At 36.9% G+C, this 27,334-nt stretch overlaps 1 protein-coding gene across 3 annotated transcripts in view; it reads left to right on the top strand.

Moving 5' to 3' along the window:
• Nucleotides 1-27,328, top strand: part of CEP89 (centrosomal protein 89) — a 35,075-nt gene extending 7,747 nt beyond the window's left edge. For 2 of the 3 annotated variants that reach the window (XM_054198658.1, XM_054198655.1), the window contains 13 exons: nucleotides 636-690; nucleotides 1,931-2,149; nucleotides 2,526-2,668; nucleotides 3,040-3,090; nucleotides 4,194-4,277; nucleotides 5,209-5,316; nucleotides 6,946-7,057; nucleotides 7,689-7,869; nucleotides 8,798-8,965; nucleotides 9,674-9,815; nucleotides 12,603-12,692; nucleotides 21,598-21,767; nucleotides 26,909-27,328. In XM_054198658.1, coding sequence (XP_054054633.1) covers nucleotides 636-690; nucleotides 1,931-2,149; nucleotides 2,526-2,668; nucleotides 3,040-3,090; nucleotides 4,194-4,277; nucleotides 5,209-5,316; nucleotides 6,946-7,057; nucleotides 7,689-7,869; nucleotides 8,798-8,965; nucleotides 9,674-9,815; nucleotides 12,603-12,692; nucleotides 21,598-21,767; nucleotides 26,909-27,143 — 1,758 coding nt within the window. In that variant the 3' untranslated portion in view covers nucleotides 27,144-27,328. Of the gene's footprint in view, nucleotides 1-635; nucleotides 691-1,930; nucleotides 2,150-2,525; nucleotides 2,669-3,039; nucleotides 3,091-4,193; nucleotides 4,278-5,208; nucleotides 5,317-6,945; nucleotides 7,058-7,688; nucleotides 7,870-8,797; nucleotides 8,966-9,673; nucleotides 9,816-12,602; nucleotides 12,693-14,731; nucleotides 15,194-21,597; nucleotides 21,768-26,908 lie in introns of those variants that run through there. The other variant, XM_054198656.1, reaches the window with a different exon arrangement.
• The last annotated feature ends 6 nt before the right edge of the window (nucleotides 27,329-27,334 follow it).

Genomic DNA, 27,334 nt, shown 5'->3' with positions numbered 1-27,334 from the left:
TCTTGGTATGTTAAATTACATGGCAGCATATTCTTACGCAACTTCACTGCTGTTTCATAAAAACAGCATGGAGAAAGTTTGTGTATCAATTATGTTCACCTCAAGTAAATACATTAATATAAACTCGACCTGTAGTTTTTTCCTGATGAAAGAACCTTCTGAAAATGTAAAAATAGGTACTTTTTTTTTTTTTTTAACCAGCAAAGGGAGAATTTTACATTTTAATTTATTTGCTGATTCCCAGTTAGGGACTGTCAGTTCATATCATAATTGACTATTCTGAAGTCACATTTTATACAAATTAACAAATGGGAGCAATATCCATCCTGTTTGGTCAAGAAGCTTTATGTTTATGTAACTTCTATGTCAACCATAAAATTGTTTTGAGAACTGTAAGTCTCTGACAACTAAAGAAAATATTAAGTTTCAAGTGTCCACAAGAGATTAATGGCAGTGATAAGTGACAAAATTATGTCAAGATGGGTAAGTGACAAGTTGTATATTGTCAGTTTTTGGTATAAAAGAAACTGCTTCGAAAGTTCTGTTTCTTAAGTTCTCAAAGTGATGCTGTTCAGAGTACTTCAGAAAGGGTAACTGTTAAAGCAAACTGTTTCATTTTTTTATTTCTCTGCTAGGAAGAAAAATCATTAGCCGAAAATCTGATACGTGAAAAGCCTCCACCATCCCCAGGTACTTCTTATTTTTCCATGACTTTAATACAAATCTTCACTTTAATAATATACATTATGCATACAAAACCACATTTTCCTGCTTGTATTCTCTAAGCCTAATTCGGGGGCGGGGAAGAGGGGAAGTATTTCTCCTGTACAAGAGATGAGAAAGTGCCGAGTGCTCTGTGATATGTATAAAAAACAATAGTTCCAGACTTTTTCTGTTAGGTGTTTTAGACTTGTTTTTATCTTCCAATATGAGCGACTTTTGAAGTCTTAAGTAAATGATTCTGAAATGACGTAATGAAATGAAGGTCATACTGGAACTCCCCACTCCCTTAAATTTCATCTACACTAGAGGATATCACCGTTATTAAGTATCCCATCGCAACTGAAGTGGTAAACATACAGTGATATGAGATATGTGGTCTACCTTCAGCTAGTGCCTGATTTGTATGTTACTGCATCCGTGTAACAGTTCCAGGCACAGCACTTCTGAACTTGGTGTGTCTTACAGATGGGATATGTGTCTGTCACAAGCTCGTGGGGTTTTGTGTACTTCGCATATTTCTGTGCTATCCAAGTATCTCATGCCTTCCCACAGGAACTTAACAGTGACCATAAACACATGAAGCTGTTATATGTCGTCAATAACAGAGATAGCTCTGTATTTCAAAACCAATTCATTGGTTTCATATATATCCTCTACTAAGGAACTGTTCCATACTAAGTTATGTTCACGCCTGTATGCTATTAGATTATGCTGGCTCTTAAAAGTCTGATCGTAAGGGTAAAATCTCAGCCTTCATTTTAATCAGTAAGCTGTTTAGCCCGTACAGTTGAAAAGAAAAACGTGAAATTGTGATACATTATTACTGATGCAACAATATATCTACAATTTTGCAGATGATATAAAATTTTACTTTTGTAAGGACTGTTAAGTAACTTCTAGTCGGTAACACTGAAGCCTGTTCAGTGGGAAGGAGGGTAAAGCTTTCATTACACAGGTGATTAAAATAAGAAGGGGGCAAGAGGACTGACTAGCCCCTGCAGGGCACATCCACTGCAGTAAGCAAAGTGTATATTTCTGTCTCCCCTCTCTAGTCACCCATGTGACTTGTGAGCCGTAAACTGATTTATATCTCACAAAGTATCACTCATACGTAATACTAGTATTAGAAAAAAAAAGGATTAAAATTTGCTGAAACTTGTATTCAAGTCTGAATACCATTTAAACACATCGTACTGTGCCATTACAGATGTGTCTATTCCAGCAAGGCAAGCACGGGAAAATAAGGCTAAAGAAAAGTTCAGAGAACTAAAACAAGAAAACTGGTCTCTGAAGAAGGCATACCAGGCTATGGTCCAACAATTTGAGAGAACAAAGCAGCAAATAGAAGAACATCAATTAAAGCTGAAGAGACTAGAACAAGAAAACAGAAGACTTAAAGAAGCCGCAGAGAAATCACACAGAGAAGGTGGGAGAAACATAGAAGCTATTCTGTTGTTAACTTATTTTATTTTTCTAATTTCTTACAGCCTACTTCTGCAGTAATAGGTTTCCACTCATTGATTTGAGCAAGTATCTATGCAGAAGTAGTTTCTGAACAGTATTTTCTATATTTGTAGAAATTTTGTCAAGGAATAGTTACATGATCATGAAAAAATTTTACTTGGTTGTTTGAAATTTAATGGTTTTTTGTTAGTAATTTTTCATTCCATTACAGTATTTTGAGAAAAGTTCTCTTATGATTCTAGCTTATTGAGTTGTTTTTTTTCCTTAAAATTTACAAATTATTTTGAACGCTTCTTGAATTTTGATCAGACTTTCTTGTTGGATATTTATGTTAATAGAGGAGGCTGCAGAATTACTTTCTCTCAGACAACAAGCACAAGAACTGGTAGATGAAAATGATGCTTTGAAAATGACGGTCCATCGTTTAAACGTAGAATTAAGTCGCTATCAAACTAAATTCAGGCCCTTGTCCCAAGAAGAGGTGAGAATCTTGTTTATAAAGGCAGTTTGTACTGAAACGTCCCATTCCCATTGTCCTTTCATTTGTCTTTGAGTTTTTAAGACTATTTTCTCCAAATTTGCCACAAAGTCTACAAATGGCATAGGCTTTGTATGAAATTTATAGTTAAGTCTAACTTCTTAAAGTTAGACTTTCTCTACCTTTAATTATTATACTAAATAAGATAGTGACCTTCCAGCTTTGTGGACTTCATTGAGTGTGTGTTAAATATGCAACATACATAGCTAGAAACATAAGCTGGTTTGAGGTAATAGCTGTAGATGCAGTGGACAGTGGTTGGTGCTTCAAAAAGCAGGAAATAATTTCAGTATCTTTTTAAAAATCTACTTTAGCATCTAAAACTGAAAAGTTTACCCATGAAAGGACCACCACCACCATGGCTGGTAAGTAAAAGAGTATCTTCACTTATCTGTCCATTCCTTTCTAAGTAAAGTAATAGAATTCCTTTACTGGAAACAAAATACTGAGGGTATTATTTAGTTACTCTGCTGAACTATCACATTCTACTAGTAGAATATTTAAGTTTGTTGCATAAAAAGATGTAAGTCAGAACTTTGCAATGAATGTGTGCAGCTCCAGTTTAATTTACAGTTCAGTTACAGACTGCATATCATCACCAACTTTGAACTACTGAATGCAAATTAAGTAGAAGCACTGTTACCCTGAGACTCGTAAATACCATCTTCACTTAGTATTGTCCAGCGTATAGTTTAGTTAAAGGAGAAGCTTCAGCATCTGTTGGTTAATTGTTAATCTTCTGTTGTGATTATTTTTAAGATGATGCTAAAAGAAAACAGCGTTATTTCAATGATTCTGATGGTAGGAATGGTCATGGATCTACTAGTAGCCTATGAACTTCTGGCAAGGGGAAGGCAAATAGTCTGTGAAATTGAATGCATCTGTAATATGTGAAACAATTTCTCCTTGAAATGCTAATCAGATTTTAAATTTTCCTTCTTCATTGTTATTCAGAACTATAAAGAAATAGGAACGTCCTCCATCTTCTCTGTCTTTCTAGCTATAATATCCAAGAATCACATATGTATGTATTTAAAGATGCAGGTTTGAGAGTGTAAAAAATCCTTTCCCATTTACTAATGAATCTGGGATAAATTTGATTATTATTAACTGTATTCACTAGTGTCTCAGCTTGGTATTGGTATTTGTATTTGCATCCACATTCTGCTGTTACATATACTGATAAGTAATAGCTGCTTTTTAGTGAAGTGGGCAAGTGCAGCATCCAGCCTTGTCCTTTCCAAAGCTTGCTCCTAAAGCGGTGATATTAAGTGCTTTTGCAGCACCGTTTTGCATATGGTGGTCTGCATGCTTGTATAAATCCTGCACTTTTGTCTGCAAGACATATTCAAAAACCCTTAATAGCTTTTTAAACTAGCAATATATAGCAAGAAAAGTAGTAAAAAATATTGATATTGTAGTTTGTAATTGATTTATATGGATTGATTTTTTAATATTTTTTTTGAAGTTGGATATGAAGTATTTGTCACCTCTTCTGTTGGCGTATGAAGACAGAATACGAGAAAAGGAAGATTTATATCTTGAACATGAGGCAAGTTGCCATTTAAAGAAAATATACTTCTACACTAAAGCAGAAATAAATTACTTGAATTTTTTTTAAAGGGATTTGTCAAAGCTGTTTTCTGCCTAAAATTAAAAGTGACTTTATTTTACTTTTACATGCATAGTTATTGTGCTGTCTTATCCTACTTGGCTTGCTTGTTTTTATCGGCCTGTTCAGATGTAGAAGCGTGTACACTGAGACGTACAAGAATTCTGCTCTCTGCATAGAGTAAACCATAAACACAGTCAGTGGTAGACAGGATTTACTCTTGTCATTTATAACGGGGATGGAGGGCCCTGTATAGCTGCTCTTCCAGTTACAGGCCTGTGGATTTTGTGGTAGAAGAATATTTATTTGTAGTTATTTAAAGGAATGGGTACTCTGTTTACTCTTCAGAAGTATTTTTTTTGTCACCAAATCTTTGAAAAATGGTGATTTGCTTCAGAGCAGAACTCCCATAGCTTTTCAAAATAATTTATTATTTCCCTCAAAAACTTCAGCCGTAAAATGAGCAGAAAACACAGAGGGTTTTATACTACTGTAATTTCACTGTATTGTCCTACCATGTTCAAATTCATGTCATTCATACTGAAAATGTATAGTACTATCTAGTAATTTCCAGAATTCAATTTTTTAAATCCATAATTTCTTTTACAACTCACTTAATTTAAATGACTTGGCAAAAGTGTGACACAATTCAAAAATCTATATTATTTTTAATCAAATATTACTAGATTGATGAGGCAATTTAAAAGTTAATAGACACACCTGAATTAAAGGTGAGTGAGTATTGAGATAATATGCTGTTAACAGAAGGCGGCACCCAGGCATGTACATTTATAAAAGTTTTATTGATGTAAAAATTAAAACAAAATACTTAACCTCTAAAGAATTTTATGTGGAGTCCTTTGTCTTCCAGGAGGATATGAAGAATTTTAAAGTACGAGTTGAAGAGTTGGTGAAGGAGAATGAAGACCTGCATAAGCAATTGAATAAAAATAACTTTATTACCCCTACAGAATGGCAAGTTATATTACTAGAAATTAATTTAAAAGCTACCCATTATTTTGCTTGTTGCATAAGATTACAGATCTTAAGGAAAGATCTTGTTCCCCTCAAGCAAATTATGTTTTGCTGAAGAGTTAATAGGGTCATGATTATGTTTTGTTGGAACAATGCTGTTCTGCAGTGTGTGAAATAATTTTGGAGTAAAGATTAAATAGTTGCAGATTAAATAGTGCTGTTTTACTCCTGAAGCCCATGTAATTCTGTCCCAGACCTTGTAGGTTACACGCTTAACTTTTACACTTCCACTAGTAGTAGGAATGTGCCAGTCTTGACCAGCCTAATCCTGCTTTTGTATCAATTTTTTAAAATTTTGTTTCAGAACATAGCCTCCTGGTGCCGGGCATAGCTGAGGCTGAGGACGTAGCTTGGTAGAGTGGGAGACGTTCCTTATGCCTAAACCTGTTAATGAAATACGATCTTAGTGCTATCAATTTGAAAGTTGCAGTTTTACCTGGAAAATTATTTTGTTCTTTGTTTAAAATTGCTATACTTCAGAGACTTGCCCAGTAAGATCCACAATCCATTTTCCTCAACCTTAACTCCAGCCTCGATAGTTTTGATGGGAAAAAAACTTCCATTATTTCTTTCAGCTGGTAATGCTTAGCGTCTTACATCAGCACTGACCTTCCTGTCACAAGCAACAAATGTATTTTGTCACTCAGTTTGCATTTCATGCACATGAACAAAGTAGATACACCTGGTGTTAATTACTGTCATCAGAAATCCTTGGTAACAGTCTATTTTGCTACACTTTGTTTGGGTTTAAGCTACTCTTGCTGATTGATTTATGACAACTCTTGACTTTAAATTGGTGTGATATCATCTGACACTTGTCCTGTATTTCTACTTCCATTCTGGCTAATACTTCTCAACTATTTTAAGCTATTACTAGAACAGCAAGTAGTTTCTTAAGCTTTGGTGAACATCAGAAAGATTGGTATTGGTTTTCTTCAAAGCTGAATTAATACTAGTTATAAAGCAGAATTAAGTTCTCTGCACAGCATAGTTCAGTTTAAACACCCATCTTCTGTACAGGCCCATAAAACACACTGGTAGTATTCTTCCAGACATCAAAGCCAAGTAAATCCAAATCCTATCCAAGAATTTATGGCATGTTTTGAAAAGAAATTTGGTTCAGTTAGTAGTTACATAGCTGTCTCCTAATCGTCTGGCACCATTATGTAGCTTTAATTCTCTCATATGACAGAACTCTGAGAGAGCTGGGACTGTTTGGCCTGGAGAAGAGAAGACTCAGGGGTCCCTTCCAACCTCAGCCATTCTGCGATGCTACAATTTTAACTCACACATACATATTTTTCCTTCTTTCTATATGGAATTTTTGCTTTAGTTAGTCAAAGATTTTAAACGTTATTTAAAATAATTAACATTTTGAGGGGTGTGAGTTCATGTCTCTAATAAGCTTGAGTCCTGACATTGCTTTCAACAAGGGTTTTTGATTTGTTTTTTAAAGAGGTTCAAATATGATTTTATAAGTTTACACTGTTGGAAGTCAGTTGTGTTTTTTCTTTGGACATAAATCAATGTTTGAATTTTATTTTATTTATAAGCCGGTTGTCATTGCAGGCAGCAGCTGCAAACTCAGGCCAAGCTTGTCTTGGAAGAAAATGGATTGTTGATGGAGCAACTCGAAATTCAACAAGCTAAAGCAAGAGATAGTCACAGACAACACGTTCAAGAAGGTAAAGTGCTTAAGTTGCTAGTCATTTGAACTACACCAAAGATGGTACTGCAAGTTTGGGGTTTTTGTTTGTGGAGGATTTTTTGTTTGGTTTGTTTGGTGGTTTTGCGGGGGTTTTGGTTTGGTGTTTTCTTTGCAACTTCATATATGCCTAACAAAGCATCGCTGAATGCAGGTAATACTAATATGAGATCAAGCTCTGGATGTCAACTGATACTGAAAAGAATTGTCAGTATCACCTATTGACACTATACAGCATACTCCATTTTGACCTGCTTCCTCTGAAAAAGTGACAAGAACTGTTAAACAGCAATGCACTCATTTTCATAATTTAAGAGCACTTTAAACTGTACAGGTTGGTATTTGTGAGATATTACTTGCTTATTTAAATGTTCAATTTAGAATTTGTAGGGTTTTTTAATTTTCTGCTTTGTGACTAACATTTGTCACTTAATATAGTTAGTTATAGCATAAGTAGTAGTATTTTATTTTACACTTTTATAGTTTGAACCTGCTTAAACTTACATGAACAACTAGGAAGCAACATTTACTGGTTTAGTTGGAGTTCCACTAAGTGATTGTATTAGTTCTGCTGTACCCAGTTTTGTTTTTTTTTTTTCTTCTCCCAAAAGCTTCAAAATTGACCAAACAGATAATAACCTTAGAAGGTAAGAAACAGAGTCAAGACGAAGAGATAGCAGAGTACCACAAGCAGTTGGAAGCTTTGCGTTCTACTTGTGAAGAGCTGAAAGCCAAACTGAATAGCAGAATAGCAGCAGAAGAGCACTTTGCTTTGGTGAACGATTTAAAAAGGTATGAGTTTACATATGGTGCACAGAAAAACAATTCTGCAAAGCATTCACATGAGCAGGGCTGCACACGCGTCACTCTAGGTAGGAGGCGAGTGGAAAGGTAGGCCGGTAATCTAGGAAGGTAACTACCAAAGTACAAAGAAAGGTAAAGAAATATTTCAAAAATCCTGTCTCACTTTTTATAGATAATTAAAACTACAGAAGGAAATCCCAGATCTAGAGACATCGGTAGAAGCATTTCTACCATAGAGTACGTACTTCTAAATGTACCTTTTTAAATAGTAGACGAGGAGGCATTAAAAATACCATTTTTGTCAAATCTGTTTACTTCTGTGAACACTGTATATAAAACGTTCTCATTCTTCTGTTCCCATTTTTGGGGAAATGTCTGAAGGATCCTGAAATTCTAAACTAAAAATACTAAGTTTCTTCAGTCTTTACAATATGGAAATAACACGAAACAGCACAACACAAAAGTGCTGTCATGCAGCATAGTCTGTAATGTTTTTCTAAAGGTGTTCTGTAAGTTTGCTTGCTTTCAAGCCGTAGGATAGTGCAAGTTACTGTTTCTTGGTACAGTGCCTTCCTGAGAAGTTCTCAGACCTTGTTTTTTGGCACAGCTAGTAATTTCTTTGAAAAAAATCAGGAAGGGAATACATTTGGAAAATATAGGATATTTTTATAATTTAAATTCTGTTTCAGGTGTAGTCAGGACAGATTATTTGAGTAGTCTGTATTATCCTTCATTCATGATTTGATATGTCATGAGACTGTAATACCTCTCTCTGATGTCACCACTGAACATTAAGCATTCTTGACGTATCTTTTTCATACCTTCAACATGAGTATCTTACTGTAACTTGGCTTTTAAGTGAAGTAGGCATAGGCATCTAGGCATGACTCCTCTTCTACACTGTTGGTTTTTGTAGCCATTTACAACAGGAGCAGGAGAAAAAGCGCTGCGAGGTGGAAGATCTAATGGGAAAGATAGCATCTCTGCAAGCTCACAACAAGAAACTGCTTTTAGAGAAAAATAACTTCATGGCTGACAACAAGATCCTGGAAACTGAGATGGAATTGACACAAAAGACAAACAGGTCATATGACATTCTCATTTTCTTAAATAGAAGTACTTGTATGTCTAAAAATAATTGCAGAAATATCTGTAAAAATATTGTCTGACATCCCACATTGTGTAATTTCTACCTATTAAAACATATATATATAACCTATAAAAACCTACCTACCTATAAAAAACATATTTCCTTAACACATCTTTGTGACATCTGAAGGCCTGGTTGTCAAGGAGCTTTGCTAAGCTTTATATGTTTTCATGCACACCTTTCTATGCCTACGTGCAAATGAAGAATATATCTTTAATGCTAGTAGTTAGCTATAGCAACTACTAGCATTTGTGTACTCACCTGAAAAATGGGGTATTACACTATTTGCAGACCTTCTCGTGTACCCAAGTGGTTCAGAGTTGGGCTCACAATACTTTTAAAAGTAAAACCAATATTATTGTTACATTTCTTAAGAAATATGAGCTTGTAGCCATTGCACAAGTTATTCTTTTGAATCATTGTTATTGTTGTTATTCACACAATATATTGTAAAGAAAAACAGTCCCCAAAAGTGGGAAATGATACTTTTGGCATTGCAAATATTTTGAGCCATTGCATCTTTAACAGTAAATTTGATTGATTGATACTTGTACAAATTGATTTGCATATGCAATGCAGGTTCTCTTAATGCCATTATTAATTCCCAATCTGAAGATTTTCATTTTTCTGTTAATTTTATAGACGATTAAAGAAAAAAATAGGTCTTCTGAAACTGCAGTTGGAAGAAGCAATGGAAAAAGAAGTTGCAGCCCATCACTATCTAACAAACCTTATTGGTTTGGTGGAGAAGATAGCTCAGGAACGTGACCATCTTATTTTTTTGGTAATTATCTTTAAATAATTAATATGACTTAATTGATATTTCACACAGTTATCATCCTACTGGCACAACTTACCGTTAAATTGAATTGTCAAAAAAGAAAACTAAAATTTCAGTTTAAGGATTTAGCTATTTAAATAGACTTTTGCAAGTAGGATAGGAGCAGCAAAAGATTATTTTCTAGAAGAGTGGTTAAAGGCAAGTACCCTAATTTCTGGAGATAACATAATTAAGCCTTAACTCACATCAGCCTTAGGGCCTGCAATGGTATATATCAAGTTTAAAAGAATTTTGTAACCTGATTTTAGAGATTGGCTTCGATTGTTGAAGCTACATGTATTGAAAAACAGCACGCAATCATAAATTTTTAATATGCGTTTCTGAATCTAAAGGTAAGCTATATCTTTGAAGTGATCTGTATGAACCCGCTGCTGTGAATGTACACGCACGTTACCGCTCCTTTTTGGCAGGCGGTCATTTTGACAGGCTGGTTGAGAGTTCTGGAACAACTTCTGTTTAGTGGAAGTGTCTGGAATGGAAGTTACTGGACTTCTCATGGGCACGCTCATTTCCTTTACAAGATCTTGGACACAATTTCAACTTCACATATTGTTACTCTGTCTTCAAATTGGTCCTAGAAACCATTTCGTGAAACTTTGTTAAAATAAAGCTTCTTTTGCTTCTGTTGTTTACGTAGTAGACAAAGGTGGTCATCGGTGTTGGGTAAAAAGATTCTACAGCAGTTAATTCCTAATTCTAGAAGAAGAACTATAGTCATCCAACTCAAATCCTTGTCCACTGCAAACTGAACTTTAGGATTGTGAAAACTAGGCACAGTAAACGTCTCCTAGGCATTAGGGGAACTGGTTCTTATTTCTCAGTCTCTCATATATCTACTTTCAAATATTCAGCATACCACATAGAAATATTACAGAGATACAGAATCACCTGGAAGTACAAGATGTGTCATTTGGCTTAATAATACCCTCTTAGATGTTCAGAACACTTTTAGCAGTAAAAGCCTACTGTTTCAGAAGATGTCTTAATATAACTTTAATCACCACAAGGTAGTGTAAACTCTGTCTTTGCAAGTGTGCAGTATTTGACAGCATATTTTTCCCTTCTGAAACCCGCACCTGTTTTTCTTTAGACAGGTATAAATGGATCCAGCAATTAGAAGCCAGTCCTGTCACGCAAAACAGAATCTCTCTTTTCCTTTTGGGCCACATTCCCTTGTGTGTGTGTATGATGACGATACATACTTACTTGCCATCCATTATTTCTCCATTTTGTGGCTTAGATCCTAACGAGCGTGCAAATCTTGCTCTTTTTCATGAATTCACTGTGTCTAGGCTGACAGCAGAGGTACTCTGAGACAAACTTTTCCACTAGTCTAGTATCAGTAAAACCTTTAAATAACCAGTTTACTTTGCTGCCTGGTAGAGCTGAATCAGAACAACCTGTTCCTACTTTTAATCGCTGAACTTAAAACCCACCTTGGCAGAAAGTTAAGACTGCAGGTATCTTGTAGTTAGGTAATCTGATGAGGTTGTCTAATGGGAAGGCCTAGAAAACAAAAAAAAATTAATTAGAGCCAGACCCTAATGGTTATGAAGAGCCACTACTGAGCATGACACATAATTAAAAATGTATTCCTGTTCCCCCACCTCAAAATTCAGTAATGTCAACTTTATTTACTCAGTTCAGCTACTGTTATTACCCTAGCCTTATTCTTTTTTAATTCACTAATTGAATTAAAGTGTTAAAATCCATTTTATGCAGATTTAATCCAGAAGAACAGGGAGAACAGAGTAAGAAACTAGCCTATATTCTTCCCTAATGAGGATTTTAAAACAATAAATTAAAATGGGTAGTAACCCATCTCCACAAAAACAAATGGATAGATTTAAATTTACTGTTTCCAGGAGTAGTGACAGCTTACCGATAAATCCAGTAAAACAGCAGCAACAAATCTATGTAGAACAATTTGAATAGCGCAACACTGACGCTGAACTGTAACCCTGAGTTAGCAGCTGTCAAAGTGACTCTGGGATTGTACGCCTCAGCTAGCAGACAGTAAATCAAAACGTCCCTGACTGAGCACGATGGTGACAGACTGCAGCCATGCTGTGAAAGGAGACATGTCTCTGGAGTGATACGGGTAGTTCACAGTGGTCAGACAGTGCTGATCCCCAAACCTTGTTATTCCTCTCTTGAATGCTTTCAGTGGATTTAACAGTTGAAACCTCTTATAGTTTTAAGATTATTTCGTTGTTTACAGCTTATACAGCTTTTGTTTTGTTTACTTCTTATATTTGAGAGAGAACATAGTGCTTATGAAATGATGGAAACAAAGACAGAAGCATTTCATAAGCCACACGTCAGATTCCTTGTCTGAACCCCGGCCAATTTCAAGGGCTCTTTTGGGAGCAGACTACTCAATCTGACCCAGAAGGGTGAGACTCATGCGTAGGAACGGCATCCCTAAATACACATGCGTGCGTTTGTCAAAGAATGTGCAGGATTGGTTGGGTTTACAACATCAGTAGCTGTGATCCCTTCAGAATAAAACCTTTTCAAGTTATTATTTTGTTAGTAAGGTAGTATTTGCAGTCACTTGACAAATTATTAAGTAGCCATTATTAAAATAATTTTCAGGATTCTTTTTCTATCTTGGTTCTCAGGCTATTGTAGCTCAAAACAGAATAGCTTTTTTCTTCAATGTATGTATTTTGCCTGCCCTGTCTAAAGTAACGATTACATTTAGTTATGTATACTATATGTTTGCAGGCCAGATGTTTGGAAAATGAGAATCATGGTGTTCTTAACAAAATTGTAGAAGGCAGTCTACGCTTAGGAAGACTGGAAGAAAAAGTGAAGGTAAGCTGTATTCCTAAGCTAAATATTACCTAAAACGTTTTGGTTTTTAATGAGAAAAGTCAGTACTTAATCTGTGTCAGTGTTTTTATGAGACGTGGATTATTTTTATAAAGAGATTTTTAAAAACATAATATTTCATATGGCTGTAGGATAAGAGGTTTAGAAACTCAGAGGACGTTCAAACGTCTAGCCTAATTAGGGAACACATTGTAGGTTATCTTCACAACTGTCTAAACAAATATAAAGCGGAGTGTGCAGTTGCAGTATAACTGTATAGCATGAAATATATTTGAAAATGTTATAACATCTTTGGTACTGCTGTAATTGCTTTTACTGTAAACTCAAAATAGGAAGGAGGATATCTGGCATATTGGTTTATATATATAGAAAGTAATACATGCTACTTTCAAAAGCTGTTTTGTACTAGGTCAAGCTTGTGCATTTCAACCAAACTCCATAGTCCCCATACATTGTACATTCCCAGTCAAGTCGTACGCTGCTATTCCTGCATCAAGTGACACAAACGTGCACCACTCTGTTAACAGAGCCCAGGTCCTTCTGCACTTTCCTTCTAAGGATCAACAGCCCAGAATTAGCAACAAAGAAAATCAACCAAATCATAGCTGTAGGAGAGAGCAGTAAGCTGAAAAATAGCTAGAATTTGAACCTTTCATAAAATACCTAAGTGCACGAAAGACTACCATAAAAGAATTCTCTAATTATACTAATACAGCTATAAAAAATTTTTAGCCATTTTTCACCCTCATTCGCGTCTGTCTAAATTTAGAAAACATCTCTCCTACCAAGACAGTGTCTTCTATTCTTAAATACAGATTTACTGCAATTTAATAGATCTGTGACTACTATAAGGGATAGAGAAGAGACTTGCATAAAATTAAGAATATTTATATGCAGTGGATTTTAAGTGCAAAACTAAATAAAACAAAAAAATCCTTCTTAACCCATCAACTGTTAATGGAAATTAGAAAAAACAGCCTGTAAATAAAGTTCTTAAATATTGCTGTTTCTATTTGGCAAAAGTAAGACTAATCTACTTGCAAAACCTTTTTTGTTTTTCGTCAGTAAACCAGAGGGCTAAACAGTCACAAAGCACCTTAAAATATCATACACTTCTTGGTTATCGTATTAATTGAACTTTGCTAAAAGCTAGTATCCTTTATTTCTTTGCTGAAAGCACCTTAATTTCTTAAACACCTCCAGTCAGGTAATCCACTTTTCTAAATAATAAGCTTTATTAATTTGGTCTCTTCAGTGATTTGTGTAAAGTTACAGGACTCTTTTGTTTTACATATATAAAAAACTATTTTCATAAATCTGAATACATTGCCAAGTTTTTAGTTTTGGTTCTTTTTAGTCACAAGACTTTTTAATCCCAATACATAATGCAGTTCCTCAAGCAGGATAAAAATTCAGGTGAATGTGAAAAGGCAAAAGGATTCTTCCCTCGGAAGACGTGTTTGCCTCCACTGTTCATGCACAATTCTAACAACTATGAAACCTGCCCAGCAGCTTACTTCAAGATTACATACTTCCTGCTTAGTTGAATGAGACAGGCTGGAGGTCTCGTTAGCCTGATTACATCAGCTGAGGAGTACTACTATCAGCTGCTTCAGGGAATGACAAATCACGTAACTGCCCTGTACGCTGAGTTACAGCATAAACCTACGATGGGGTATTTAGGTGTAATCTGTCTACAGCGATAGTAGTATTTAAAATGCACTCATTTTTCTGAAAGGGTGGTATAACTATTGGTAACGTGTTACACTATTTCTTAGAAAAGGGTGGTTTACATTGGTTTTAGCCATCTTCAGCTATTTCAGCAAGATACAAGATAAGAAATACATATTATATGTATTACAGCATATAGTCCCGGGTTGTGATGAGAGAAAAACTTCTAGCATACAAGCTTAAGTTATTTGCAAATGCCTACAATGTGAGTCTGTATTTTCTGCTTTTTAGACATAGCCAGCTATCTTACATTTACCTTTTGATGAATTCGTTGCCTCGTATCTCCGCAGGCACAGGCTCATCCAAACCTACGTTTCGGGTCAGATGCACCGTGTGTGTGTCAAAAGGTTCTCTGGGGCTTCTTTCACATTGCCACAAATGTTATCTGGGGCGAGGAAGGACGGGAGGCTGGGTGGGCCGGCCATTCTTCACTGAAGTACCCGGCGCGTACCCTACAGCCAGGGGTTGTTCAAAAAGCTGGCAGTACCATTCGCTTCGGATTGTTTCCCTCTGAAGTCAGGTCGTTTGTGCTTGGCGCGTAAAAGTGGATCCAGTCTCTGGTCCAGAGTTCTTCCTTTTAGTAAATTCTTTTGGAGAAAGTAAATGAAAAAAAATCCTGTGTTTTTTGTTTTTCATTGAGAAACCTCAAAAAAAATGAAGATCTGGCAAATCTGTTATTAAACAGAACTACTGTGAAAGTCTTTAAAGCTAAGTAACAGGCTTTTGCTCAAATAAAACCCAAAAAACATGTAGATATTCATATACACAGCTTTATTACATATTTTAAACAGTGCATGCTTAAGTTACGTAGCAAATTAAAAGTGATTCTTCTTGTAAATACCCATTTTTAGTTTGAAATTTAGCAATTACTGTAAACAAGCTTTATAAAGTGTCACTCACTGTGCAAAATGTTTATCAGTACAACCATATGATATTCAGAAAATAACAGTAGAGCACTATCAAACAGGTTGAAAACAAATATTCAGAGAAGTAAGTCATTTTTGCGCAGGAAGTATGTCAAGGAAACAAAACTTTAGTATTTTAATTTTTAAAATGAATTAAGTTCATTTCTACTTTGGTATACTTTGGTTTATTTCAGATAATTTTTCAGGCATACTAAATGATGAAAAATATTAAAGCTTACTTAAAAACTGTTCTTTAATTGGCCCTTTAAGATTCAGCTACAGATGTCTGTCATAATTCTCGTAACTCAACACTTTTCTGAATAATCTGATTGTAGAGCAGAATATGTAATGCAACTTTATTTCACTTTGGCATCAGAAAAGATTTGACTCAAATCTGAACTAGCTTGTAGGAACTTTCATTTTTTTTTTTTTTTTTTAAACGGGTCATACACAGAGCATTTCTCATCTCCGTCTGTTTTTAAAAACAGTGACAACGTATTTGATAAAAACAGGGTGTGGGTGGGCTTGGGTTTTTATAAAATAATAAATACTCTTCAAATATCTGTTCTATTCACAGTTAATGAGATGGTGGTCTAAAACTGTTTGTTACTCAAGGAACAGGCGATAGTAACCTCCCTCTTTTTAGTAAAAGAAAAAAAAAAAAAATCACAAAAATGCCCTGTTGTCATTTTGCCAGTATTCCCGCAAGTTATTGTGCTTTAACAAAAACAGATATTTGTCAAACTGTACATTTTTAACAATCCATAAAGGTTAAAGTCTGCAATTAAGTTGTTTTATGATTCAGTTAAAAATCTATCAGTTGGTAAAACACTGTCTATCAGCTTTGTGAAAAGTCGTCACGAACTCCGTGGCAGAGGCAATGGCAGAGGCAATGGCAGAAGCCAAACATGAGACAGACAAACAGACTGGAGGGAACAAAAGTTAGAAACACAATCCCTAGGGTCACTTTCTGAATCATGAGTAAATAGACCCCAAGAGGAATGGTACTAACGTAAAGAAATACAAGCAGCCATGCCAGTATTCTGGGTACATGCCTGCATAGCTTTGAAAAGAGATCCCGGGTCAGCTGACGGGGAGAACCTGGAGATACGGACTCAGTGCTGTGGTCAGCGTAATAATCTGAGGCGCTGCTGCGACCGGGAGGCCTTGGGGGGTCTCTTCGCACCTCCGTAATTGTAATTACTAAGCGGTTTGGTGATCCATGGGAAAAACTTGAGGAAGGCAAGTTTTTTGGTGTTAAAACTACTTCTTTACGGTCAGAATTCCGTGCTGGTTTGTATTTTAATATGAGCTTGGACATAATGTTTGTATCACTGGGGAGTCCTTCAATTTCATCTTCATTCAGCTCTGTCTCATGGCGGCAAAAGGGACAGCTAATGCAGGGAGATCCAGCTCCTGTGTGAAGTATTTTAGTCAAACATCTAGCACAAATTCTGTGAAGACAATCCAAGATTTTGGGCTTACGACTGTGAATAGTAAATCTCCGACAACAGATTTTGCACTCCAGTTCATCATCGGGCACCTTTTCCTCTCCTTCAGTGCAAGTGTAATTCATCTTTAAATTAGACACACTGTCAAAAAGAAGCAGTCAGATTATAACAAGTTGTTTCTTGGATTCTGAATCTCTATTTGATAATAATTTTGTTATATAAATATACTTTTTTTTTCCCCCTGTGTGGAGAAAAAGGATCATCCTTTAAGGATGGTTATTATAGTTTTTGTGCATTGTTCCTTAAACCTTCTCAAAAGAACAACCACTCACAGGTAAAGATCCTAAAGGAAAATTTTTTAAGCACAGACAGCACTAGAATATTTTTGGGGGTCTCCATGCCAAATAATAAATATAGATTGACAATTTCAGAGTAAGAACAAATGACCACAGTATGCCCCTCTGAACTACACTTGGTAGCCAAAATAGTTTGCGGAGAAACTATGATCACCTTAACAATGTATGTAGAAAATTCCAAATTAGTAACTAGATACCAAAGTGATGAGTTAGGTGAAAGCCTCAAATTTGTCACAACAAACTAAAGAGTCATGTTTTCTACAGCAGGATTTTGCGTAATTATGATTCCTAAGAATAGAATTTTTTACCAACCCTTCAGTTGTACAATAACAACTACAGAAATTTAATTTGATTGCTGCTATTGATGTGTAATCTGTAAAGTAAGAGGTTGCACATGATCACTACATTTATGTGTTTTTAATGGATTATTTTTTTGTCCAAAGTTTTAACCTACCACATCTGAGATCTACTTGTACCTCCATGAAGTAGAATAAACTGCATATGTCAGAAAGTTTAGCAAGTTCCTTTGTTAGTAGAGCTTGAGGAGGCTGGACAGTCTCTGCCAGGAGAGTGAGTGGTGGCGTGTCATAAAGCAATGGAATTAAGAGTAAACATTTAGCATTAGCACATTTAAGTACCTTTTAAAACTTCAGGTTAAGTCTTTTGCACCTTTTAGGATAAACCTGCAATGTAACAAGAACAAAATGTTTCCTTGATGCTACAGCCCAATATTCAAGTTATTAATCTGTCCTACTATTGTAGCAGTGCTACGTTTCATAAAAGTAGTAAAACCAAGTCACTTGATCTTTAAAATTTGACGAGTTCAACCTACAAGTTCAAAAACCAGGTGGAAGATTAAACGAGTAAACTCGAGGCTTCTCCTGCACTTAATGCAAGTTCTGTTCTATAGGGGAACATGCTCCTCTTTAAAGTAGAAGAGAATTAAGATAGAAATAAGTTAAAGAAATTGAATAAGAAAAAAATAGGTGAAAGACTAGACTAAGATAAGAATAAGGAAGTATCCCATATAAAGTGAATTCTCTGGCAAGCTATTAAATTTTAAGATAATTCCAGCTTAAAATTTATTTCAGAATATTGGAGTAGTTTGCAAAGTGGTTTATGTTCATAGTGCTCATGAATAAAGTAAAACCCAAGTAACAGAAATTTTGATTTCCTTTCCTTGTGTCAATTTTATCTTACATTTCTAAAAGAGAAAGTCAATTCTGTTCATCTAATACTAGATTATTTTTTGCAAAGCAGGTCTTGTACACACACAACCACCTCATACCTTTGGATATGTATTTTTAAAGCTTCACCGGCATAAACAGCTTTTCCCTTTTTAATTGATTTCCCATCTGTTTACCCTTCATCTGTGTGCCAAAATCAATCTGCAAATAAGGCAGCTTATTTATTGTGGCACGTATCATCGCAACTACAGCCAAATGTTTTTGTCATTTTGTTGGCTTTTCAATTTAAAAGTTTGCACACATCCTTTTCAAGAAACAGAAACAAATCCTTAGCAGACCAGAAATCTAGTTTTTGTGAGGAAACGTTTTTTCTGTTAACATCACAATAGTGTTGGACAAAAGACATTCTGTCACTAAAACTTCTGGATATATGGGCTGTCCCTTTTCCTCTGTCACACCCAGTTTTCCTGGGAAGGTTGTAGGTGTAAGCACTGTCCTTCTCTACTACTAAAAAGGGACCTCCCCCCCAGTATATGACTTTTTACACAGCTGTGAAGATATTTGTCTGTGATCTTAATTAACGTATTTTAGAAGTTTTTGGTTGCTATGGGAGACAACTGGCAATGTTCCATAGCACCCAGTAAGACTTACATAGGGTTCCTGTTACAAGGCTATTCTGTCAGGATCAGAATTATAACACTTTTTATAGAGATGGTGAGACAATTTTCTTCAGATGGTACTTTGATCTCTTTTGGAAGAGACAATACTAATTTTTACTGGTAAAGGAGAGGAGAAAAACAATACATGATTGACAGAAAATAGCTTTGTAGCCTCAGCAAGAATCTTGGGACCAGATCATTCTATATATCACGGCCAGCAGCCTGTGTTTGTAGAAATAATGTTTTCTTGGCTCTCTATCCAGAATTCTCCAATTTCCAGTTTATTATTCAGTACACGAATAAAAGAATTACAGTACCCAGGAGTACACCTTCTTGAAACTACTTCAGAAGAGTGTAAATTATGTCCTCTTCATTACCAGCTGCTGCCTCTGTGATCATTCCCCATCTTGGGTGCCTACTATGTACCTGTGACGCCGTGACCTCAGGCAGGCTACGCTTCTCAGCTCTAGAGGAAAATATCACCACTTACTATGTACCTGTGACGCCGTGACCTCAGGCAGGCTACCCTTCTCAGCTCTGGAGGAAAATATCACCACTTCCAGCTACACGCCATCACCCTCTTCCTGACAACTGCTGTCTCCACCAGTCTGTTCACTGCTACCTGCTTCGCTTCAGAGAAAATTACTAGGAGCTTGTCCTGAAGAAGTCAGAGGTAGCAGCCTGCTGTGAGGGATCTCCAAGCGCCAGCAGCTGTGTGTGTCCATGTGCCCAGAGACACCCCGACCGGGTGCAGCTCCCATGGGCCGTCTCGGAGCAGGCTGGGCTCCCCACGGAGCAGGCTGGCCACCCTTCACCTGACCTGCTGGGGTTCTGCTGAGATAGCTTATGCGTTTTAAATAGACCTAGTTATAATGAGTCATAGGAGCAAGATCAGAACTCTGCATCCCTTATATCTAGTTTCATGCCCCAATTATTGGGTCAGAAAATGGTGCACTTTTGCCCTTTGTGCCCCATTGATTTTACAGTGAGACAAATCCAGCTGGCAAATGGAGAGCAGGCATGGCAACAGGGGCAGCCACAGGCTAGAGCCATCCCAGTGCAGCTTCAGCCACACACTTCCCGCAAGCTGGATAATCTATGCCCACTAGATAAAAAAATGGATTTCACCAATATCATTGGCTGCTTTCTTTATCATCCTTTTATGTGTCAAAAGAGAAAGGAAGTTCTCTCTAGTTCTCTGAAATAATTATAGGCACCCGCCCTAAAGAGAGAATTTCATCTTCCGGGTCCAGATCTGGAGGAGACATTTACCGACAGAGGCAGAAGTCCAGGTGTTTTCCTGTGCTCTGCACTTCCTCCAGGCTGGCTCTGCACGCCCTCTTCTCAAAGGAACGTCATTACCTCTGTTCTCCCACAGCGTTACAAATCTAAAAAGTCGAGTGATGTGACTGGTTAACTGGCAGGCTTCCCATTCTTTTCTTAGAACTAACAGGGAAAAGCTGGGGGAAAAACGCATGGAACTCAGCCTTAAATACTGAGTAACTAACGCTCGAGGTAAATATTACTATTTATCACTATCCTGTACCTCCAGAAAATGAAACTCCAAAAGGACACCTTGTAATAGTTTGTGAAGGGGATTATATAGCTTGCAGCACATAACATAAAAATGTCCCCCCCCCTTTTTTTTTTTCTTCCTCCAAAAGGCATACTCTTTCTGCTTTGATTCATGAAGATGAAACCTTGGTGGTAAACACAGTAGATAAAACTTTACATTAGCGAAACATAAATATCGGTATTTTCAGAGCTTCGCTTAATAGTTTACAATTTTATTAAAGAAGGTGCTTCTATCCCCAAACTCTGTCCTATAGCCTGTATCAAACATTGCATTTTGCAGATACAATAGCAGTTCGAGCATTCTCCTTGTAATCATGAGAAAAAAACTAATAGTGGATAATACTTGTTTTTGTCGAGAGCAGCAGCATGTAGAAATGTGTAAAAATACACAAGCCGTATTTTTCAATTCCTTGTGTGCTTAGACAATTTAACGGGGAAGTTATTTCAGAAAGCAAAATCACTTTGTTCAAAAAGGATTTCTTGTTTTTGAGACCAGACCAATATATTTGGTTATTATTGCCAGTAAGCAAAAAAGTCACTTGCGCTTCACTGAAGGAACTGTTATGTGAAGTAGCAAGTTATTTTACAACATGAAGCTACTCTTTTCTTCCTCTTTGTATTAAGATTAAACAACTAACATAACACAAACACTTTTTCATGATATGCATTGATAAATATGACTTGGACAAGCAACGTGGTGAGCAATGTGCTGGAAAGTGCAGCTTTGCATCTTGGAAGAGAAACCCTTTTTTTTGCAGCCAATTCTTTTCTCTCTCAAGACAAACATACTGTATGGTATACACTGTACACACTAGTTTCATATGCAGAACAAAGCGTAAGTGTAATACCTTCAAATTAACAAATAGGTAAAAAAAAACCCCAAACACCATAATGCAACCTACCTGACATATTTAAGCAAGGCATCACTGATGTAAAGATCAAACTGCAAATTAGTATCTCTAGCTGTTTCTTTTGTTGGTAGTGAGTTGTCCTTATTTCTCCTATTATCTTTAACTCTTACAGGTATATAAAAAGAAAGCAGCTGGGAAGCTTGGAGATATCAGTCTCAAAATGACTGAGCAGGAGAAAGAATTTGCTGGGAAGATGGCTCAGTACCAGCAAGAAATGAAGCACCTCCAGCGTCTGCTGCAGGACAGGCAGGAAACCCTGGATGAAGCGCTGCAGCAGAAGAGGTAAGGCAGCCCCGGCAGCAGGAAGGGGTAAATGAGCACGAGCTGAAGGGATCCGATTAGACCTGACGGGTGAAACTGGGGGGGAGAGGCAACTGCACAGAGCCGTGAGCTCTTGCTCTTCATCAGGTCCTCACACAGTGCATTCTGGGTGTCTTTTCTCACTCATGTTTTAGCTATGCTGAAAATGCTCCTCTTAATTCCCTCCTTCCCAGCTCCAAGAAAGACCTTTTGAAGGAGGAATTTATTCTGGATGAATACTGCTGTTCTTAAGACTTCTTCTTAAGAAAAAAAATCAATCTGAGCCTAGTCTTTGATGATTTGGGGGGGTGTCTATAAATCATCAAGATATATGTTAATTATTTAGTAGTATTTTCTGCTAAAGGCTGAACACTTTCTCCTCCACAACCCTTAAGAGTTCTCAGAATAGTAGGAAATTAAACGGATCTAACGAGTACACATATGATGGGTTTCCTTTTCAATCTGCCTTATTGTTCTGTTAATAAGTGACATAGATTGGTGACATGCAGAATAAAAAGACAAAAAGATAATTTAACGTATTTATACAAGATTATGACTGTCAGTGTTTAAATATCCTTTTAATATAGAGCTCTTTAAAGTTATTTTTCCCCTCTGGTAGTGGAAAGCTGCACAGCACGTTCATATTATCAGCATACAGGAAAAGCTTTTTACAACCAAAGAGAGGTAACTAAGCTGTCATTTTGCAAGTCACCTCTGCCATTGTGAAGTAAAAGATTTAGAGACAATAGAAAAAACAGGGCTTGGCATCATCTAAGTTATATCAGCATAGTTCCCCTCAATTACTTTATAAAGTGCTACTAAACTATATTTATCAACTATGCTTTAAACTATGTTGAGTGCTATTTCCAACCTAGGCAACTCTGTGATTCCATAAACAGGTGTGAGTAGCTGGGAGCTGTACAATGAACATGCCACTAATCTCTAAAATTTGCATGTGAAAACAGTAATTTGACTATTCCACATCTTTCTGGAAGTAGTTAGTTAGGATTTTCTCACTAATTAAGTGCCTTTCATATGTTTGGGCTCATGTTGCAGTATTTTATAGCAGAGAATAGCTAGTGAAATAAAGAAGTTTTTTTCAGTGTAGACTAGAGCATAGTTCAGATCTGTGGATCATGCAAAATTTACCTTTCTAACCCCAAAGTAGGTAAATGAGATGATGTAATACAGCTGTGTCAGATAATTAATTACACTTTCCATACAGAAGTTACATTAAATCACTTTTTCCTCTTCAGTCTGAATTGACTCATTTTTCTTCAGTAAGCACACAAAATTAATACTTGGCAGCTAACTTTTAAGAAGCAAGATCTGCCCCTGGAACTACACCATTTAACAATATGATGGTGAAGAAAAGTGATTTATGGAAACAAGTTCAAGATGAACCGCACAAACGTCTTGTATTTCTGCAGTCTCTGATATTAATGAACAGTGTAGTTGGTGACTGTCTTTTTCTGGTGGTAGTTAAACCTTAACAGTCTTTATATTAGAGTGTAATATAACAAACGCATTACATAATATAAGGAACTCCGAAAGTTAAAGTTTGTGTTCGTCCTTCAAGTTGTATTTTGGTTCATCATCAGCTATTTTCTTTTGATAACTATATTAAAAGCTATATTTAAAAAAATTAAATATCACTGAGACGTCACCTGAATTCTACACCTATATAAGAAAGAATATGTTTTTATTCTTATAAAACAAAAATCAATAAAACCAACTAACATCATAGCTGATACTGTTCATATAAAACTAGTTTTCTCATGTTCCTTTATTCACCTCAAGTATTGTGGTACGTAACGGAGTTTCCCAAGGTAACCCAAGTACATACGTACTCTGTTATGCCTATCTGCCAGAGATGAAACACCTATTTTGGTCAGCTTCATGTATGTCTGATTTTATAAGCCTTATTATTTTCTCTCTACACACAGTCACAGGAGGAAGGAAGGGGAAATTATTTGTCGGTTAGATGTTGCTAGTCAGCTGTTGCTTGGCAGCCAGAGTCACTAGTGCCAGGACAGTACCAAACAATTACATTTATTTCCAGTAGCTCTGTTTACAGTGTCAATTTATAGTCCAGAAAACTGTCTAGCTGATAATGTTTCCATTCAAATTACCTGCATAAACATTAAGGTAAGCACATCCAATAAATGTATTTTATATTAGATTGTCTAATTTCAGTGTTTTAAGTAATGAAAATCAAAGTAGCAAACCACATTTCAAGCAGGAAAGCCAGTTTAACTTAAAATTTAGCTGAAGGTAGGCCGACTATTTGCATAGCTGATTTGTATTTTATTAAAATTTCAATTTCTCTTTAGGAAGACTATAAACCAAATTAAGCTATTTTAAAGGCACTGACCACTGTCAGTCTAGTTAAATGCACTGCGAGTAGGTGAAGACAGAAAACTTTTCCATGTAGTTGCTTTTGCATTTGGTTTTGTAATAGTGGAGTGGGGAAACCACACCAGCTCTGACCTAGCTACTGCCATGACATTCTTTACCATAAACGTTTACCGGATCTATTGGTGGTGGTAAGTTTTCTTGTAAAGCCAGGGAAGATACCACTTCAGGCACAGATCCTTCAGCAAGACGCTGCATGGGAGATGAGCAGCCCCTGTTATTGGTCTGAGCAGGACGAGGGGGGACCCTCCGACACAGGGCCACCCCCCCGCCGCATGCCCGGAGGGGAGCTGCTGCCCTCACAGCGGGTGCAGATGTCACCTTCCTTTAGACAGTCGTGACATTTGTGTGCGTCCTCATTTTTGCTGCTTCTCTCATCATTCTGTTTTTAACAAGGCTGCATCTAAACTAACATGGGCTTCATAAAACGTAACGAAGGGGACTTCCCTTTGAAACTTTCTCCCCTCCTGCATCACGTTTCACCTGATGACTAAAATCAGGGGTTGCAACCCTTACTCATTGCGTCCAAGGGAACAGATTTTTTCCACTTGGTTTTCAAATGGAAATGCATAAAGGTATAATTGTTCTTTTGATAAATGAAAGCTTTTAAAGCTTCTAAAGATACGCAAATTTTACCTTACTGGAAGCTGGTGTAGAGCCTTCTCAATAATTACAGCCTTTGCTAGAGAATATTGGAAATTCACAGCAACCTTTCGCCTAAAGCAACTGATGAGAAAGCAGTATCATGTTTTATTTTTCAAGCTGATAATCATAATGACGTTTTTATTGTTTACGATCTTGTGAGTCATCATTATCGCATCCCTTTCCTTAAATGAAATGCATGGCACATTTCAGATATAAAGTTGCTAACGTGGTTCTAGGGTAGAAAACTAGGTTCATAAATGCCTCAGGTCTTATTTGACAGGACACTTACCTGTATGAGTTTTCTAGGTCACTGTGCAGTTCATAAGTCTTCTGCAGAGGAACAGTACTTGGGGATAGTTACAGCTGCTGCAGGAGGCCTTAGTAACGAAGCTGCCTTGGACTGTCCTCAGAAGAGGGTCAACAGTTGCAGCCACACACGGGCAAGGGAGAGGAGCTGTCACCTGTAAGGCGACAGAGAAAATCATAACCACCATAAAAATTGTTGATCTTTGTAATAAGGAGCATTTAAGTGAACTGTTACAGGATAGCTGAAAATTAATTCTTGAGCCATTCTGAGATTATGGCTGAATTAATTTAGTTCAGTGAGGGCAGAAAGCCCTGTCTTTTGTAAAGAACGAACTGCTTTCACAATCTGCTTCTGTTAACTTTTTCATCCTCGACCATCAGCACAGCACTGGCCTTCTGCTTATTCTCAATAAGATGTAAAACCTTACGTTTTGGCTAGCTTAGGGGTTGAATGGCATTTTTATTTTTACTCATTTAAGTAACAACAGCCTACATTTGTGAGAAACAAGTTTAATACTTTTAGCAACTGTACAGCTTTCACCTGCCTTCTTTTGCTTTAATTCCATTCTTAATAGTTAATGATCTCTTCCACTACCAAAAGTTCGTTCTGAGCAATATATACAAGGATAATCTCAAGGCCTTCTCAAGAAGGTGGGTTTTTTTTTCCATCTTCCATCTATATCCAGTCATAAGGTGAAACACCACACAAGCTAGTGCGGCCTGGGCCACTTCTACCACTTCATTCTCAGTGTTGGGGATCACAGAGGGCTCTCTAGGAGATACTGATTATGCATTTTCTAGTGTACACCTTTTGCCAGAAACATAGCCTGGCAGCTGCCCATAATCCCAATGCATTTCTGTTTTGCATGTATTTGTTTCTCATTTTTAGAACCTGGTATTCAGCAGAATTTCTGTAAAGAGCTGGCTCTGTCAAGGGCTGCTGGTAGTGGCTTGAAGTGACTGTGTTAGAAAAGCCTATGCCGTTAAGATTTGTGTGCTCATTTTCTATGCGATAGCTTTCCTTTTCACTTGGTTTTCCGATTATATTTTGACATATACTAGAAGCGAGGCAGAGGAAACCCAAGAGCTTAACCTTAACCAAATAAAACTTATTAAGAAGTCTGTTGCTGAAATACACTACATTATTAAATCATGTTAACTGCCACATTTGAAAAATAACCTTTTTCTTGTGAAGAATATTAAATAATTCATTCACTTATGCTTGGGCAGTTAGAGAAATGGGCCCAAAAAGTTATAATGCCTTAAGGACTGTCCTTCACTATCTTTCCTCGCCCCCAGCCATTTACACCATTCCATTTGCCCTCCCTGGAGAGGCGCTGGCTCAGCGCAGTGTCTGGCGCTTGCTTCCATTGGGCATTTTTAGTTGCTGGGGGGGTGGAGGGGTGGGGAGATGCAGAGCCCCCGCAGAAAGGCTCTGTGTCACCCACGGCCTGGCTCGGGCACCAGGAGCGTGGCCACCGCCAATGCCCATCCAGGGGACAGCGGAGCCACCACAGCTGGACTTCACACACACCGCTCTTGGGTGGGGACTTGATCCTCCAATTTATCCCAGGGGGCCAAGCTGCACCTGCTCTGGCCAGTTAGTTTTTTTTAAAAACAAAGGAAGAAAGAAATTCAATCAGATCGTTTCAAGCATCTAAATACATGCAGTTTGTAATTTTCTTGTCCACACACTGTAATTATGTACTGCTGAAAAGTGTTTTTAAAATTAGGATTTCTCATCATTTTTTTTCTAGGAAAGTGGAAGGGGAACTTGAAATCATTTGGGAATCCACATCCAAAGAAAACAGGAGAATGAGAGAACTCTTACATAAATCCCTGGGGAAGAACAGCATGTGGAGCCCTGTCACAGTTCATGAGCCACACTTAGATGAAAGCTCTCAGAAGGGCCTAGTCTACGGACATGATTTTAGCTATTGTGATGTGAAACCTTCATCCCCTACTAAAAATGAAATTCAAGAATCTCAGTGATAAGAATCAAGATGGTGTTACACATCTCATCCAAGAAAGAGAGCTCAGTGCCGTAATTTTACTTTTTCAACAATGCAAAATGTAATGGAACATTTACCCTCTTCAAAACGACTGTACTTTTAGTGTCATCAGAATGACAACACCATATTCCCCAGCTGTACCATCAATAGTGTAAATCTAGCCTAAAACAT

The sequence above is a fragment of the Rissa tridactyla genome, chromosome 4 (genome assembly GCF_028500815.1).
Source record: "Rissa tridactyla isolate bRisTri1 chromosome 4, bRisTri1.patW.cur.20221130, whole genome shotgun sequence".
Taxonomy (NCBI): domain Eukaryota; kingdom Metazoa; phylum Chordata; class Aves; order Charadriiformes; family Laridae; genus Rissa; species Rissa tridactyla.
The sequence above is the reverse complement of the archived record's forward strand: the minus strand, read 5'-3'. Positions and strand labels throughout refer to the sequence as shown.